Genomic DNA, 15,719 nt, shown 5'->3' on the forward strand with positions numbered 1-15,719 from the left:
CTTCGCGTCCTCCTCACCGCGTCCCTTTGAGGACGCCCCGCCGCGGCGAGAGAGAGAGAGAGAGAGAGGGGGGGGGGGCACGGGCGACGCACACACCAGGTACCTCACTGCCGGGGCCCGCGCGCCACGGCAAAAGTGACAAGGCCCCGGCAATTATAACGGATGGCGCAAAAAAATGGCGCCGCGGTACGGATGGCCGGTTAGGGCCGACCAGCCGAGTCGGCTACCGTTTCTCCCTGCCCCTTTCGCCAGGAACCTTTAACTGTGTATATCGGGGAACCCCGATGATTAATCGCGGGTATCGCGGCAAATCTCTGCCGTCAGTCCGGAGTCGACCGAATTTGTTCCAAGGCGGCATTTGTAAGGGACGGGACGGCGATGTACATACACACGTGTGAATATATGTATGTTTACGTGTATTATACGTATGTCACTCTTAATAAGCGCAAATCGAGAATGTTAACTTGAGAGCGCGGACGCGTATTCGGGTGAGGCAGACGACGGGGCGGATAGACAGCCGATAGTATTTAATTACTGATATTAGTAGTCTGGCGCAGAAATTATCGAATGTATCGTGTCGAATCGAGAGACTCTGTTTCTTTTTTTTAACGTAATCGACCCCGAGGCACCGACCGCGGGGGCAATTCCGATTTTTCTCCTAACAAGCGAGGACTCGCGCGATAACAATCGTTCCCGCCGGGCGGATTGGGCTCCGCGTACGCATGTGTGATTAATTCTGATTCTCACAGAGACCCCGGCGCCATTGTAGTCGGCCGGTGTATACGCCGGCCGCGATGTTAATCGTAATGAAGAAGCGTAGATCGTTCGCGTTCGCCTTATCGTTGAATCGCGAACGCGAATCAATTATGCGTGGTAAAAATACCCGAAATTCAAGCCTGTAATCAGCGCGAGCAGCGCGGGGGCCCCCGGTTGTAAAGCCTCTAATTACAAAATTGCCATTTAACCGTCCGACGCCGATCGACACGATCTGCGGCTTCCGTGGAATTTTCGAGACGCTATAAATAATCGGAGATTATTTTTGACAAGATAACTCCGCGACAGAGGGTAGTAATTTAAACTCGACATTGTGCGGCGTCATTACCTCTTGCGAGTTACCTATTGCGCGACAAAAATGTAGAGATCGCAGGCATGAATTAAGCGCCGACTTTGCATTCTCTTAGGACCTGCCACGTAATATCCTTTGGCTCCCTTGGCGAAATCGTATAAAGAAAGGCGGACGCGACTTTTGAACCGTAAAAAAATGCAACATTTACTGCGGGGATGTAATTAAAAATGCGGCATTAAGCGATGGGTCTTTTACGTAGGGAAGATTCGGATTAAAGTCCAATTTGTTTAAAGAGATCGTTAAGATTTAACGCAGCAAGACGAGACACGCCAGCAAGTCAACTTTATATACGGCGTAATTACGCGGCGTTCGAAAGTCGTGTCGTCCACGGTTTTGGGACTGGTGCGCCATCTAGCGAGTGGGAGGCGCAAGCGGCTGTTACTTTGACACCTCGAGAGTCCGCCAGGTGACGCTCCATGTTCAAAAAGCGGATCTTCTTTTCATTAGATCGACGAGACCTATTGTAAAACTGCTGTAATGGCACGAAGCTATCTCGATTTAGATGAAACACGATTCTAATGAACAATAAAATTTACGTTCTCTTCACGTTTGCGTTCTCGCGCACGTTGGTCGCGCGCGACCAAAATCAGGATCGTGCGCGTGTCCCACGTAGCGCCGAAAGCGATAAATATTCATCGTTACCATTTTATTCCGTCGATCGCGCGAGTGAAACGTTCGCCGGTGAAAACGATATTGGAAAGGGGAAAGAGGAATGTGACCTTTCGAGTAGAAAGAGAGAAAGAGACGGAGAGAGAGAGAGAGAGGGAGAGAGGGAGAGAGGGGGGAAGGGAGAGAAAGATACGATTCGCACGCAGCAAGGACAATTACCGGTGCCGTCAAAGCAGCGACTCTCTTTTCTTTTAACCGAACGAATTACGCTCTCTCGTAAATCGTGCCATCGTTTGAAATTCACTCGTCGTCGTCTTCGATATCTCGGAGTCGAACGTACTTGCGCAAGTGCCGCCGCTTGACCAGTCGCGTGCAAACATGGCGGCCGGCGACGCTCGCTTTCGCGCCTTTTCTCAGCTGACACGACCGACGGGCGCACCAATGTCAACGGGCACGAAAACATCGCCGGATCGGCGGGCGTGGAGTAACGAGCCGATATGGATCAGAAAGCAAAACGGATCAAGCTGTCGAAGGAAACAGCTATCGCCGAGATTGCGTCGTCTATCGGCAAGTTGCTCGAAATGAGAATCTTTATCGTGCGATTTTTGTGATACAAAGAATAGCGAGGACGGGAGTAAAGTAGCGGAACGCTCGTTTTTTTGTGGGGAAATAATTCGCGGACAATTGATATTCGTTATCGCGAGTCTACTGAAGATTCTGTGGCTGTGGCTTTGTACATTGATATACATAATTTTTGTGCTTTAGACGACGTGGCCAGTTCCTTGAAATCTATCGCCGAGAGCCATAGCGAGATCCTGCAGATAAACACGACTGTCGTTGAATACTTGCAGAACCGTGAGAGACGTCGGAGAGCGATAAACCAAGGTCCAGAGGCCGCGGAACCAACGGACGTCGAGGAAGAGCAATAGGTTATAATGAATAGGTTATAAACTATATTCGCGTCCACTTGTATTGTAATATTAAGAATTTTTTGTTATAACATGACTTAGATGCAAATACTAATTAACGAGTATACGTGATGGAATCGATGGTCCCGCTTGTGTGTTACGTTCTAAATATATTGCTGTGTGTTGTGCAGACTTGAGAAGTAACGCGTTACTTGTGTTCACCCAGAAAGACATAGGACCGACATATAGTTCTGATTTCTGACTAGCAACTCATTGTAGACCGGGCCTAGAAGACATCTTTAGGATGGCATTCAGTTGTCTTTTAGACGTGCACATCTAAAAGGTGTCTTAACGATATCTTTACGACGTCCTTTAGACATGCACTGCTATCTGGAAAGTTATGGTTACTTTCTTTTGGTAACGATAACGTTTGGTACATTTTGTCAGTAATGGTAGCAAATATTTAACAGTTACTTTTCAAATTATTTATGACAAGTTTGTTCTTGTACCACGTTGGTAGATTAAAGCCCCAAGAGAGTTTCTAACAAACTTATCGTGTCAAAATTTTTAAACATAGAATTGAGGATACAAAAAAGTGTAAATTTGGGCGTATTTATAAATTTAATCAAAATCTTTTACTTGCATTGTGAGCATAAAATCTGTCCCTTTAAATGTTTTGTGTCTTGCAATTTTAAATATAAAATTTTATTGTCTTTATTGCTTTTGTGATATTTTAACACAAAAATATTACAAAAGTACATTCTTTATTTAGTCTGTGATCTCGTCTAGCATTAAAAAAGTAACGGTAACGTTATTTTTAAGAATTAGCAACTAGTACCGGTAACCAGTTACATTTGGACTCGGTTAACGAGCCACGAGTCACGATAGTTACTTTTAAAAAGTACCTGCCGTCTCTGATATACGCGTATAAGTAGGGCAAACGACAAGTAATTCGCGTGTCGAAACGTGACACTAAATACAAAATAACTATGATATAAATAACACTGACAAGATCTTGCGGCGGTCACTTTCCCTCGTTATATCACAATGTCTCTTTACCTTTATTCAACAGTAAACACACAGTTTAGCACGGAAACGTCTTGAAAAGTTCGACGTTCTATAGTTCTATAGTTCGGTGGTGAAATTATAATTAAGACCGACAGACAATCGGCGCGCAGTTTACCGAGTTGGAAAAGGTATAGAAAATACACACAGAAATGTTGTTATTAGACTACCAAGATCCAACCCGCCCGAAAATCTTCCCTAGTCATTTGTATTAGAAACGAGGGGGAAACCGCTGATGGCATTGTGGTGTACAGATTTGCGGCATTACTGGGCATTAAATGAAATAAGATAAAACGAGAGAAATTAGATAAAATAAGATAAAGTAATGCCCACTGGGCATTAGTGGGCATTGGTGTAAAAGATTTTGGTCGGCGATTTCCCCCTCGATTAGAAATAACTGTTTAGAATGTAACTTGTCTTGCCACCAAGTCGCAGGAGTGATATTTGTTCGTTATCGCGTATGTTGCAAACACGGCAGACAAATGTTCGTTTCTACCATTGCAGATTAACTTGAATCTCGGCTTAAATTACTTGTCACCTTTTTCTAATTTTTAAAACTAGTAAAAGATATAAAGTGAGTTGAACCGAGATGAAAATTAATCTGCGTTGGTAGAAGCGGGCAAAAAACATTTTGCATAATTTGCAACGTAATTGTGAATTATGATAAAATAGCTCAATGGTAAAACAATTCGACTCTTCCAGTTCCCAGGCATGCAATTAATAAGGCATCCTCTATACGAAATAAAGAAATTAACAAAGTAACTATAGATTCGTTTTAGCAGTCTTGTAATCCGTCGCGCGTCCGTCTGAATTCTCGTCACTTGTATTCGGGATCTTCCTTGGGTCTTCTTCTGGGATCCGACGGGTCCAGTGGGATTATCACAGGCCGCCTGTTTTCCGGCCGACGATTAGTGAAATTGTAATTCGTCAATGCGAACCTGTTTACCGGTCTAGACAACATTATTGGTCCGCATCTGGAACACATTTTCGGTTACGTGCCATAATTACGGAGCATGTACTGTAAATATCGTGCCAAATTGCATTGCGAACTGAGGTGCAGGGCATCGTTCACGCAGGTTTTTCGTAAAGTTCTGCCGGTTCAATCGTTACTTCCTAACGATTTCTTTATAAAGCGGCAACCATTGTTAGTAAGATACAAAACATTCCACTTCCATAGTGTGTTACATCATAGATGTTAGTTAAATATATATTCGTCGCATGAGGTATACGTCGTTTTAGTTTAATGACTAGACAATGAGGGCAATTTTGACGAGAAACAAGTCTCCATTTCGATCATCCGAAAGGTTGGCGAATTACGTCGCGCAAAGAATATGAAGAGAGAAATCGAAAGTGCCTTCGTTCGCGTGCAAACACCTTGTACGAGATGGTAGGAAAGCGCGAACATGGGACGTGGACTCGCGCGTGGCGCACAAGGGAAGAAAGGTGAAAACTTGCAGAAATTCGTGCAGAAACGAAGCGGACGGTCGAGATGAGTCCGGGGCACTTCGGTGAACGAGCAGAAATAAATCCATTTGCGCGTATGATAAGATAAAGTGCAATGAAAAGAAGAACGCCTTATTCCTTTAACAGATATCCCCCTATTCTGTCGGCTCACACCTGCACGTGTTGGGGTTGAAGTAGTAGCCAGTGGTGCACGGCTCGATGGTCCTGCAGGTGCAGACGCAGAGCTCCGGGTTCCAGATCTTCGTGTCGTTCTTACGGCACTTCTCCTCCTCGTCGACGTTGTCGCAGGCGCACTTGCAGTTGTGCGGCTCGTAATGCTGCTTATCGTTGCAGTGCTGCAGGCAAAGAGGAAAGACGACGCGGCGTGAATCATCGACGAAAAAGAATGTCAACACTTGGCACGCTCGGTACAAAACACGGTTAAATTTTGCCTGTCCTCCGCGTTGACACACTTCGCGCACGTTGCAAGGAAGCGACAATTGTAGCAATAAGCGAAATTGGTATATTGAGAAACGGCCGTAGCGCAATGTGGATTGAATATTGTACTGCGTACGTCGAACGTCGGGCAAGTGACCGTACCAGCACACGCCTTTCAGCGAAGAGTGAGAGAGGGAATCTTAGAATCTTTTTTTAAATCTCTCAGATCTCTTTGCATCCGCGATGACATAATATCTCATTGAAACGTCAATCTCGTAACCGAGAGGACGAGCGGGGATAAAACGCGCGGAAAATGATTCACGCCTTTCAAACACCTATTACTTCTGTTTCTAATGTATTTTCGTGCATTGTCCGGGTACTTGGAAGCGGAGCCCGTGTTCCTTTCAGCCGACCGGCTGACGTAAATCGTTATCGAGCGGCGCGGCATGCACAGGTCGCGTGAGAGACAATACGATGGGATGATGTGTGCGAGGTGTGAAGCTCGCTCGCGGTGCGGCTCGGCCCGGTTAAGTAGGAAGGCGTCGATTAACCGCCAATTATCGGTTGCCATCAAATTACCTCCTCCTTGATTTTGCAGTCGCACTTGCACTTAGTGTGCTCCTCCAGCGGCACAATTCGCCGTCCCCTGTAGTTCAGATCGCTCAGCGACGTCACGATCACCTTAAGACCACGCGAGAAACAGAAAAGATGTTCGACAATTATTGCTTCCTCTCAAGCTGGTTGCTCGTAATAGGCGCGTTTTCGTTCGTGCTCTTCAACTCGACGGTGATGGATTACCTCGAAGTTCCGCATCTCCATAGCTGTTGGCTGACACGAGAGCAAAGGGCTAATGCAACAGCCGCCGCATCGTTTGATCCGTGTGCAGAGTGGGAAGACGAACATCGAAGGATCGTCGTCCAGTTTTAGGGAAACCAGTTGCAGCTCGGGCATGCACTTGGCCGGCGTCGGCATCAACGCGTTCGATCGTTCCTCGCCCCCGAATCTACCTGGAATTCCCGTTTGTATCTTGAATGTGATCGGAGACACTTTTCTCTTTCTATACTGCCGAAGGTGCGATATGGTCTCCGGTTTCCATAATATAAAAGTGTGTTTCGTAATACGTAGAAAATCTTGTTGGGCATATTTACTTTTAAGTAGATATGGATTTTTTTAATGTCTTGTAAATGTTTTGTATAGTATGTAGCAAAAGTTCCCGGACTCCCTGTTTGATCATTTATTATGGTGGAATGTGTGGAAGAAAGCAGTAGCAGTTATATACCGATTGATCTCTTGAACGTTCGTTCTGCTCCAAAATAAGCGTTTAAGCACAAAAACCGAAAATTGCGTAAAATCGAGATACGATCTTGCGAAAGAGATCAGTCGATACTGCATAATTAGTGAGAGAGTTGGAATGAAATGATAGTATGTCATTTCATTTACTGATTGCAACAAGATAAAATGGCATATATTCCAATGTTGTGAAGGCTCCCAGAAGAAAAATATATAGGAAGGAGAAGTGCCAATGTGAGCCACAAAATAAACGGAACTCGGGTCTCACAATGTAGAAAGAATTTCTCTTTAATATAAAACGTTTCGACCCTTCTTCGGGTCTTCCTCAGTAAGACTCTTAAATACAATTTAACAAAGCAATCTACGGTTACATCAGCTACGTTAGATGAGTCCGCGGCGACGATATTGGAACAACGGAACGACAATCGTTAAATTGTATTTAAGAGTCTTACTGAGGAAGACCCGAAGAAGGGTCGAAACGTTTTATATTAAAGAGAAATTCTTTCTACATATATTGTGAGTTCCGTTCATTTTGTGGCTCACATTGGCACTTTTCCTTCCTATATATAAAATAGTATGTTATTAAACTGGTACTGGTTTGTCAAAAGGTAAACGAGATCATAAGCAAAGGTGTTAAACTGATATAGAATTTTTTTTCTAAGCAGCAATTATTTTTTTTAGAGCGCGAAAATGACGGACAAACGTGCCCAAGCAGTTTCGGTTGCGAATCATTATTTCGCGTTGGTCGATGGAATGGTTCCCGGTTTTAAGGATCATCTTGCAGAGACCGTAGTACTCAAATGGTTCGGAAACGTGGTCAGGGGAAGAGAAAACGTAGTTGCTTTTTTGATGTCCAATAAAAAGGGGTCTTTTCACACGTTTCCCGACATTACGGCAATTTCGAATATGTCTTGCAAAAGCGAACAGTCGAATCGGTGAGAATATTCAAATTAATGATACATTACGCATACTCACAATTTATCGGTTATATTGTCAGAGTTTACAAGACCAATGTCTTGTTTGAAAAACAACTTTACACGTGCTATTATACGGAAACACAAATTGTATTAAGCAATAGAGTCATTTGAGAAACTGTAACACTTATTAGATAAAGATGGTTTCACGTTGACATATTTTCCGCGTAGGACGATAAAACGGCCCTTGGATCAGAACGCTAACTGCGAAACCTACACGAACAATCATTTACACGAAGATCATGCTTCACACGAGACTGAAATGTCAACGACCCATAAAATCGTAAAAGATTACAATCCGAAAAGCAATGCGAATGTTGCGGACATACATGAAGCAGTTTGTAACGAATATGAATTTTACTCCGAAAAGTTTATAGACGAACTGGTGAAAATATCGGAAAATCTCGACAACGTGGACATCAATCTCGAAGTGAATGAAAATAAATGTAGTGCGAGTGCAATCGCCGAGATGGATGACGTGGGTTATGACGATCTTAACGACAACAATCTCTATAATCTTTTCGAGCCCGAGATTACGTCTCAGCCTATCGTCGGGAAGATACAGAACATTAATAGGATAAAATTGAAAGAGGAAATGGCACCAACCGTCAGAGCCATCAACAGAGAGTACGGTCAAGGAGATGGACCTGTTACTGCTGAAGCTAACGCTACTAAGTACCTGGAAGCGAACGGAGAAATAAAATTTATACGAATTTGTGCAGATTCAGGTAATATTAGAAATAAATTCAGAAACATAATAAATATTTTAATATCTGTATAATATTTGATTACTAATCAGGTATATCTCTAGATTTATAGAATATTATAAGTTAAATTTTATATAGAGATAAATTATATATAAATTATAGAATTAGAGGAATCATTTTAATATATTTTGTGAGCAATATATATATATTAAAAAGGATGTATCATTGAAGTAAATTTAAAACAGAATTATACATTAAAAAATTTTAGATTCTCCGTTCTTATATCATTGGTCAAGACTCTGGAAAAAGAAAATGTGGAAACGACAATGCACTCTGCAGATCGCGTATTCGTCCCTAACCGATAACGATTCGTCAAAAGTTGCTACAAAATGCTACAATAATGCTACACAGGAAAATGCATACCATAATACTTGCGTTTCGAATCTTTCAGCAGATATATGCCAGAATACGAATGAAATGCAAGAAAGCAAATTGCCAAGTTTGGAAGACGCAATTAAAATTAGCGGTACATTAATACAGGATGTAAATCATTTCGGCGGTTACCTACAGCCCTTAAACTTTTCCGAAGATCGCGAAGATTTTCTAAAAAAGTTCGAGGCTGCAATAGCGACAGATAATTCCGAAGTGCATTTCTCTGCACATTACGTCAACAATAAATTGATTTTCAACTCTACAACTAAAAAGCCGTTTAATGTCATGTATCAAATCAATAAGATCGTTTACGAATATCCAAATGCAATGCGTCTGGCACACAAGAAACGGCAGATGCAAGATAATACTATTGCACAAGTTTGCGACTAATGGTGATTACATGTGTTCAGTTAGATAATATTGTCAGCTGAATCAATTGACCGGATACGCTTCGCGAATTTTCATTCATAGCAACAGAACGCTGTTTCCTGTGTTAATCGAGAAACTATTTAATTTTTGCAAGGTTGAAAAAACATGCCAAGCCGAATTAACAATGCGCTCTTTGCGATTAGAAATTCTCTTTTGTATAAACAGGTCAATGCGATTAAAAAATTTGTCGATAATGTACCATTGTACGTACAATGTATAATGTACAATTTATCAATTTGCACAAATTTTCTCTTTTGTATAAACAAGTCAATACGCTTAAAAAATTTGTCGATAATGTACAATTGTATGTACAATGTATAACGTACAATTTATCAACTTGCACAAATTTTCTAAATGCATTTGTTGGCTACAAAATGAAAAATAATGTTTCTAAACGCAAAGCATATTGTAGATCAGGTTTAGGAATTTGTAATGTCTTTTGAGCTGCCTAACATTTAATCCACATGTTCCGCACCGAAAATATCAAAATACAATTCGCATTACGGGATGATCTCAGTCCACATTGATAACTACGCGTTTGTATGAACAACGGAACAATCAAAAGACATACTGCGCAACAGTTTAATTTGTGTTCCTTATGATAAAAGATCTTATCGCAAAGTCTTTATTTGCAGCTGTATAAATTATTAATTTTTCAATGAGAGCTACATAATTGTAATGTATTTAATTGTATTTAATGTGTGACAATAATGGAACATAATCGATAATATTAATACAATCCCAAATGCTTATTTCGCGTCATATCTTTAGTTTTCAATAATTAAGTATAATATTAGTTTTGTTACGATATTTTTATTCAATAAAGTAAAATTGGCAACAAGTTTCATTTGCTCCTTCTTTCACGACAAGTTTCCTTTCAGATCATCATTTATCATTGCATTATTTGCATTTGCACTTAATGCGTAATAAAGATAACAAATCGCAGTAGCGAATTATACTTACTGCTAAACGCGATATCTTTTTCGCTCGCTGGCACACCGTGAAGAAGCTGCATAAATTGCTCCAATGTGTCTATCGAATTTAATCTAGTCGCTAAATCGAGCGGTATCTAAAAATAAATTATTATAATATATATTATATTATAATGCCTAATATATCCTGGAATTCGCGAATCAAAATACCATAGCAAGAATGTCGTCGAAAAAAAATATTTTTTTTTCGCCGACTTCTTGCTATGGTATTTTGATTCGCGAATTCCAGGACACCCTTTGTTAGAAAATAATCTAATCGAAATCCAACGTAATCCAATCTAATCGCGATTGCGATTAACCCTTTGGCCCACAACCACGAGTGAGACTCATGGGAAGGAATTTGGGGCATAAACAATAAGCACGAGCCTGATTCGTGGTACTTTGTTAGCGCGACCTTCCTGTTTACTATGGCCCAAGCAATCGGGAGATAGCGTGTAGGCCAAGGGATTAATACTCCTGACTAATTGCAAGTAGAAAATTTTGTGGTCGAAAACTATCGAGAATAAAGGTTGTTTCAAAATACTCTGTCGATATGTTAACGAGTTTCTCGTATTCTATGCTGTTCAGGAAAATTTTATGTCCGAGACTTGGCAATCAAAGACGATCCATTATGTTTATAAAACTAAGGAAATAATGATTACTGGTTGCTGTATTAATTCGCGGTCAGCAATTTTCCTGCACTATCTATATTGGACAACTGAAAGCGCGTAAGCGAAGATAGATTTAAAATAGAATTTTCTCAAGAACTCATTTAAATTCGAACGTGCACCGAGATCGGTAAGCAACAGACAAACGATAAATCTTAGTGGATCATACGCACGTAATCATAGTTATTTCTTTCCTGAATCAATCTCCTACAATCTCATAAATATTGACTAAAAGAATAAATATAAAATTAAACCCGCGTCGGGGTATTCCCGCGGAGTGTGAATCATCCTGTTCGATCGCGGATACTCGCGATATGCGTGACTAAGAAGCAAACCATGCAGGTGAAATAAATGTCGGTCAATGATCCGCGTTGCAAAGAAAACCCTGATTTTTTGGAGGAGAATAAATTTGCTTCCTTCGAATTGAGTCTTTCTTTGCATAAGTTGCATTTAAATTAAAACATAAGTTTTAGCCAAGCGTTTTTCCGTTTCATGTAGCAACGATCTTGATTTGTAATCTGCCGCACGTTTTATGTAACAAATAAAATGTGTTAATTTAATTCTGGAATATCTCTTTGTTTTTCAACGCTCTCGTCGTTTAAGAATTATCACGTGAGATTCTTGTGAAAGAGAAATTGACTTTAGATTGACTAATATCGGCTGTAGATAAAAGTAGCATGTATCGTGTTTCGGGCATGGCATAGTTTCTCTGTTAGTCATTGATAACCACTTTGAGTGGACGTGAAATCACTACGATATCATGATTTAAACAGGTTTTTAAAACGGTTGAATCACTACTTGTACCATGTATAGATACATACGTGTGTAGCACCTGTTAAAAATGAACAAATAATTTATGCAAATTTAACAAATAGTTGGAGATTAAGTATTTGTTATATTAATCTATTGCGTGGGTAGGCTGAAAAGTAATGCACACATGCTTGTAGAACACGAACAAAAACAAATAGCGAGATCGGGCAAAACGTGTAACAAAGTTTTTTCATTCCGTCACTGAAAAATTCTTCCGACTTTTCTCCAATCCAGGAATTGACAGCTGCCTTCACCTCATCGTCCGAGGTGTAATGATTACCCTTGAGGTCTCTCTTCAGTAGAGGAAAAAAATAAAAATCACAAGACGCAAGATCGGGGGAGTAAGGAGGGTGTGGAATCTGTTCAAACTTCAGGTTTCGCAGAGCCTCTGCAGTTGCGCGTGAGGTGTGTGGACGAGCATTGTCATGTTGCAAGACGGTAAATTCTTCTCAGTACATACAGACTCCAAAACACCTTCGACGTCGAATTCGTCGTGTTAGAGGCAGCCTGGAGCCAATGCAACTGCAGAGGCTCTGCGACACCTGAAGTTTGAACAGATTCCACACCCTCCTTACTCCCCCGATCTTGCGCCTTGTGATTTTTATTTTTTTTCTCTACTCAAGAGAGACCTCAAGGGTAATCATTACATCTCGGACGATGAGGTGAAGGCAGCTGTCAAGTCCTGGATTCGAGAAAAGTTGGAAGAATTTTTCAGTGACGGAATGAAAAAACTTGTTACACGTTAGGAGAAATGTGTTAGCCTTAACGATGACTATGTTGAAAAATAATTATATGATTTTAAAGCTTAAGAGTTGTACTTTAATATACTTTTTGCCCGATCTCGCTATTTGTTTTTGTTCGTATTCTACAAGCATGTGTGCATTACTTTTCAGCCTACCCACGTATTAACAGCAAATATTTAATTAAATCGAATACTAATTTCGAAATTTAATTCGTGCAAACAATTAATTTTTGATAATAATCTCGAGACGAAAAAGACCCGAAAATGAAATTCAACGAAAAAATCCAATTACAAATCAGTCCAGGAATTTTTGGAATTTTAACGCGAATTTTATCATGGAACATATTCGCGCTTTGCCATTTGGAGAACGAGTGCTCTTCGCGCAACGTTTAAGTAATAATGCTTAACAACACGTGCTTTCGAAAATAATGTCGCCACTCGGATTTCGAAATAAATATTTCTTCAGGTGACACGAGTGCAAATACGGCCTTATGGGATTTGGCGAACAGGTCGAGCGCGTTCTACAATTTGCATAATCGAGAGATACTCCGCGTCCCGAAGAGACATTGTATTTCCTGGAAATGACAATCCTCGGCGCGAGAAACCGCGGTACTCTGAACCCGTTCTTGGCTCTCGATCACGTTTCGCGGCGATATCCAGACTCGCAATCTCGTAAAACTCTCGCGAGGAACGAACGACTTTGCGATAAAGACCGCGAACAGTCGTGATGTTTCCTTAACGAAAGAGGCCTCTCGACTCGTCGGAATAGCCCTGGTTCCGACCTTGCCGGGAAGCAAGGCTGCGCACCTTCGGTTTAACGCCGAGGCGCCGTTATGTTTTACTAATCGCAGCCTCAATTTCGCTACTGACTCAGAGCCGAGGTGACGATATTGTAATTATCGCGTCAGACCTAATAGCTGTTGATTATAAGGATTCCGCGTAAGCCGGCGGCTAGTTTACTCTGTTTTTTTTTTACAGTTGCACGTGGATTGACTATTTCACGCTGCATTTTTACGCGCCTAGAGAGAAAGAGTGGAACTGAGAGGGAGAGAGAGAAAGGTTTCTCGAACCGGACTGTCTTTTTTCGTTCGCCGTTAATACGCGCATCGAAAAAAAAGGCAGTAGAACTGTCGATCGGTAGGTCAATCGGTATTGCGTATTTGCACAATTGCACGCGAAGTGACGTACGGTCGACTTTGCATCGTGCCGGGAATCGCGAGAGCCGTGTCGCGATTATTTCACCGTGGATATCCTCGACATTGACAGACTCAACCTCGACGTCGTTTCTCCACGCGGAAAGTGAATCTTGGAAATAAACGTGGCGCAAAACACGTCTTATTGATTTATAGATAATCTCTTTCACAAATAATCCAAGATAAAGTAAACTAGAGATAACTTGTACTTCGCTAATACAACGCGCGTTTGTTACACCAAAGTGCATCGATTATCAGCGTTGCTCATCCGATCTCTCGGCGCACGGAGAATTCACTTCGAAACTGGATACTACTCAAAGCGATTTATATTTCGGGCAGCTACGCGGTGGACGTCAATTCCGAGGCGGGTTCAATCTGTACCAATTTACCGGCGTGTCGCTGTCACCCGCGGAACCTCCCGCAGGCTTGTTATCAAGGGCCCTGTCCCTCGAGCTGATCTGTCCGGGGAAGACTACGTGATCGGGATTGCCGTGATACTGCGTACCGACCTGTCCCAGGGCGAATCCGCTGCAGACGATCGCGAGGACGAGCATCCTCGCGACAGAATGCAGCGGCGACTGGCTGTCAAACAGCGGTTGCATTTTTTAGCGTGATGCCTGCCGATCTCTCTTCACTCCTCACGAAGCACGAGCGTCGACGCGGTCGTTACGTCGTTAATTATTATTAACGATCGCACTCGATTGTTATCGGCACCGATCGGCCTGTTCGATTCTCTCGCGGATGACTCGGCCTGTCGAGGTCGGCTTTTTGCTTCGGTATACGCGACGATGCACACCTGAGCGTATCCGAGTGCCCGCACTGCGATCGACTGATGAGGCCAACCCGTCCCGCGCTTACTTGTTGCCTCGCGCATAGGCGAGCGAGTGTGAGCGCTCACTCGCGCCGCGTGTCTCACGAATTGTCGTACGGCGGCGATAAGCGGCGTGACTTTTTCGCGGTATCGATAGGCGCCTACGAGCGCTTTTATGTGAACTTAAGATGAAGAAAGCGCGGCGCGCTATACTTTTCCGCGAATTGCACTTGTGACGTGATAAACACGAGCGATAAAATAGGTAAAATTAGGTGAAAAGACTCGATTGCTTATCGCGCTCTGTACTTGAGCGATTTTTCTCTTATACACGGAAGAAACTGATGTTGCTTTAACAGCATTGCGCCCGTTTCTACCAATGCAGATTAACTTTAATCTCGGTTTAAATTGCTTCTTATCTTTTTCTAATTCGTAAAACTAGAAAAAGATATAAAGTAAGTTGAACCGAGATTAAAGTCGAATTGCGTTAGTAGAAACGGGCATTAGATTTAATTAGAAATAATCCTGTTAACGCAGTAAAACAGTATATTGATGAAACAAAGACTTGTTTTAAAACGAGGGCACGACGTATTGAATTAACAAAATTATTTTCAATTAAACTAATGTGCTGTTAGTACAGCATTACAACAAGCTAACATTACTTGTCGTCATTTGTGAAAAATGTCATTTTGACACTATCTGAGTTTTCTTTCGTGTATTAATCTTTATTCCCGTGCCGTTGGGTAAGAGAAATAAGTTTCGTTCCTAAAATTTTCATTAAATGTGAATTAGATACTACATTTTGTTTATAAAAACTCGCATCTTCCGGCATCAGTTTTGTCAAAGTAAAAGAAAATGTAAATAGCTTTATTTGCGCGTCGATAATGCTTTACTTAAGAAACAAGTGGAAGATCTCAGGGTATCCGCGAGAGAGCACAGCCGTAATTTGCCATTACGTCAACTACAATTTAGAATAACTCAGATGTGCGATATAAGCAAGTACTTTTCAATACCTTGGTGAACAATGTGGGCGTTTACAATTTGCATATGAAGTTGACTTATTCTAACATTAATTTTCATAATGTTACACCTCAAGGTAACGATCG

The 15,719-nt window shown here is 41.7% G+C and overlaps 2 protein-coding genes across 3 annotated transcripts; one reads left to right on the forward strand and one right to left on the reverse strand.

Moving 5' to 3' along the window:
• The first annotated feature begins 1,941 nt into the window (after positions 1 to 1,941).
• Positions 1,942 to 9,654, forward strand: LOC105562185. 2 transcript variants are annotated; one of them, XM_012012812.1, is made up of 5 exons: positions 1,942 to 2,302; positions 2,501 to 2,664; positions 7,545 to 7,814; positions 8,025 to 8,581; positions 8,829 to 9,654. In XM_012012812.1, exons 3-5 carry the CDS (start codon positions 7,570 to 7,572, stop codon positions 9,380 to 9,382), a joined length of 1,356 nt encoding a protein of 451 aa, XP_011868202.1. In that variant the 5' UTR covers positions 1,942 to 2,302; positions 2,501 to 2,664; positions 7,545 to 7,569; the 3' UTR covers positions 9,383 to 9,654. The 2 variants fall into 2 exon arrangements, with proteins under 2 accessions (XP_011868202.1, XP_011868201.1); XM_012012811.1 differs by having other exon boundaries at positions 1,943 to 2,302; positions 7,561 to 7,814.
• On the reverse strand, positions 4,028 to 14,721 carry LOC105562184. Its single transcript, XM_012012810.1, has 6 exons — positions 14,195 to 14,721; positions 10,385 to 10,490; positions 6,388 to 6,596; positions 6,169 to 6,270; positions 5,326 to 5,507; positions 4,028 to 4,682 (listed from the first exon to the last, which is right to left on the reverse strand). The coding sequence occupies exons 1-6, from the start codon at positions 14,405 to 14,407 to the stop codon at positions 4,526 to 4,528; spliced, it is 969 nt and encodes a 322-aa protein (XP_011868200.1). The 5' UTR covers positions 14,408 to 14,721; the 3' UTR covers positions 4,028 to 4,525.
• Between the last annotated feature and the right edge of the window lie 998 nt (positions 14,722 to 15,719).

This window comes from Vollenhovia emeryi, unplaced genomic scaffold (genome assembly GCF_000949405.1).
Source record: "Vollenhovia emeryi isolate VEMERY1.0 unplaced genomic scaffold, V.emery_V1.0 DF939193.1, whole genome shotgun sequence".
NCBI classification, from domain to species: domain Eukaryota; kingdom Metazoa; phylum Arthropoda; class Insecta; order Hymenoptera; family Formicidae; genus Vollenhovia; species Vollenhovia emeryi.

Bases quoted from the DNA above. Each gene is read 5' to 3' on its own strand.
- LOC105562184 (XM_012012810.1), bottom strand. From the start codon at position 14,407: ATGCAACCGCTGTTTGACAGCCAGTCGCCGCTGCATTCTGTCGCGAGG. The intron at 10,491-14,194 runs GTAAATTGGTAC...ATTTATTTTTAG, and splicing joins CGGGTGACAGCGACACGCCG to ATACCGCTCGATTTAGCGAC. The intron at 5,508-6,168 runs GTAATTTGATGG...CTTTGCCTGCAG, and splicing joins ACTGCAAAATCAAGGAGGAG to CACTGCAACGATAAGCAGCA.
- LOC105562185 (XM_012012812.1), top strand. From the start codon at position 7,570: ATGACGGACAAACGTGCCCAAGCAGTTTCGGTTGCGAATCATTATTTC. The intron at 7,815-8,024 runs GTGAGAATATTC...TTTTCCGCGTAG, and splicing joins AAAAGCGAACAGTCGAATCG to GACGATAAAACGGCCCTTGG. The intron at 8,582-8,828 runs GTAATATTAGAA...AAAAAATTTTAG, and splicing joins ACGAATTTGTGCAGATTCAG to ATTCTCCGTTCTTATATCAT.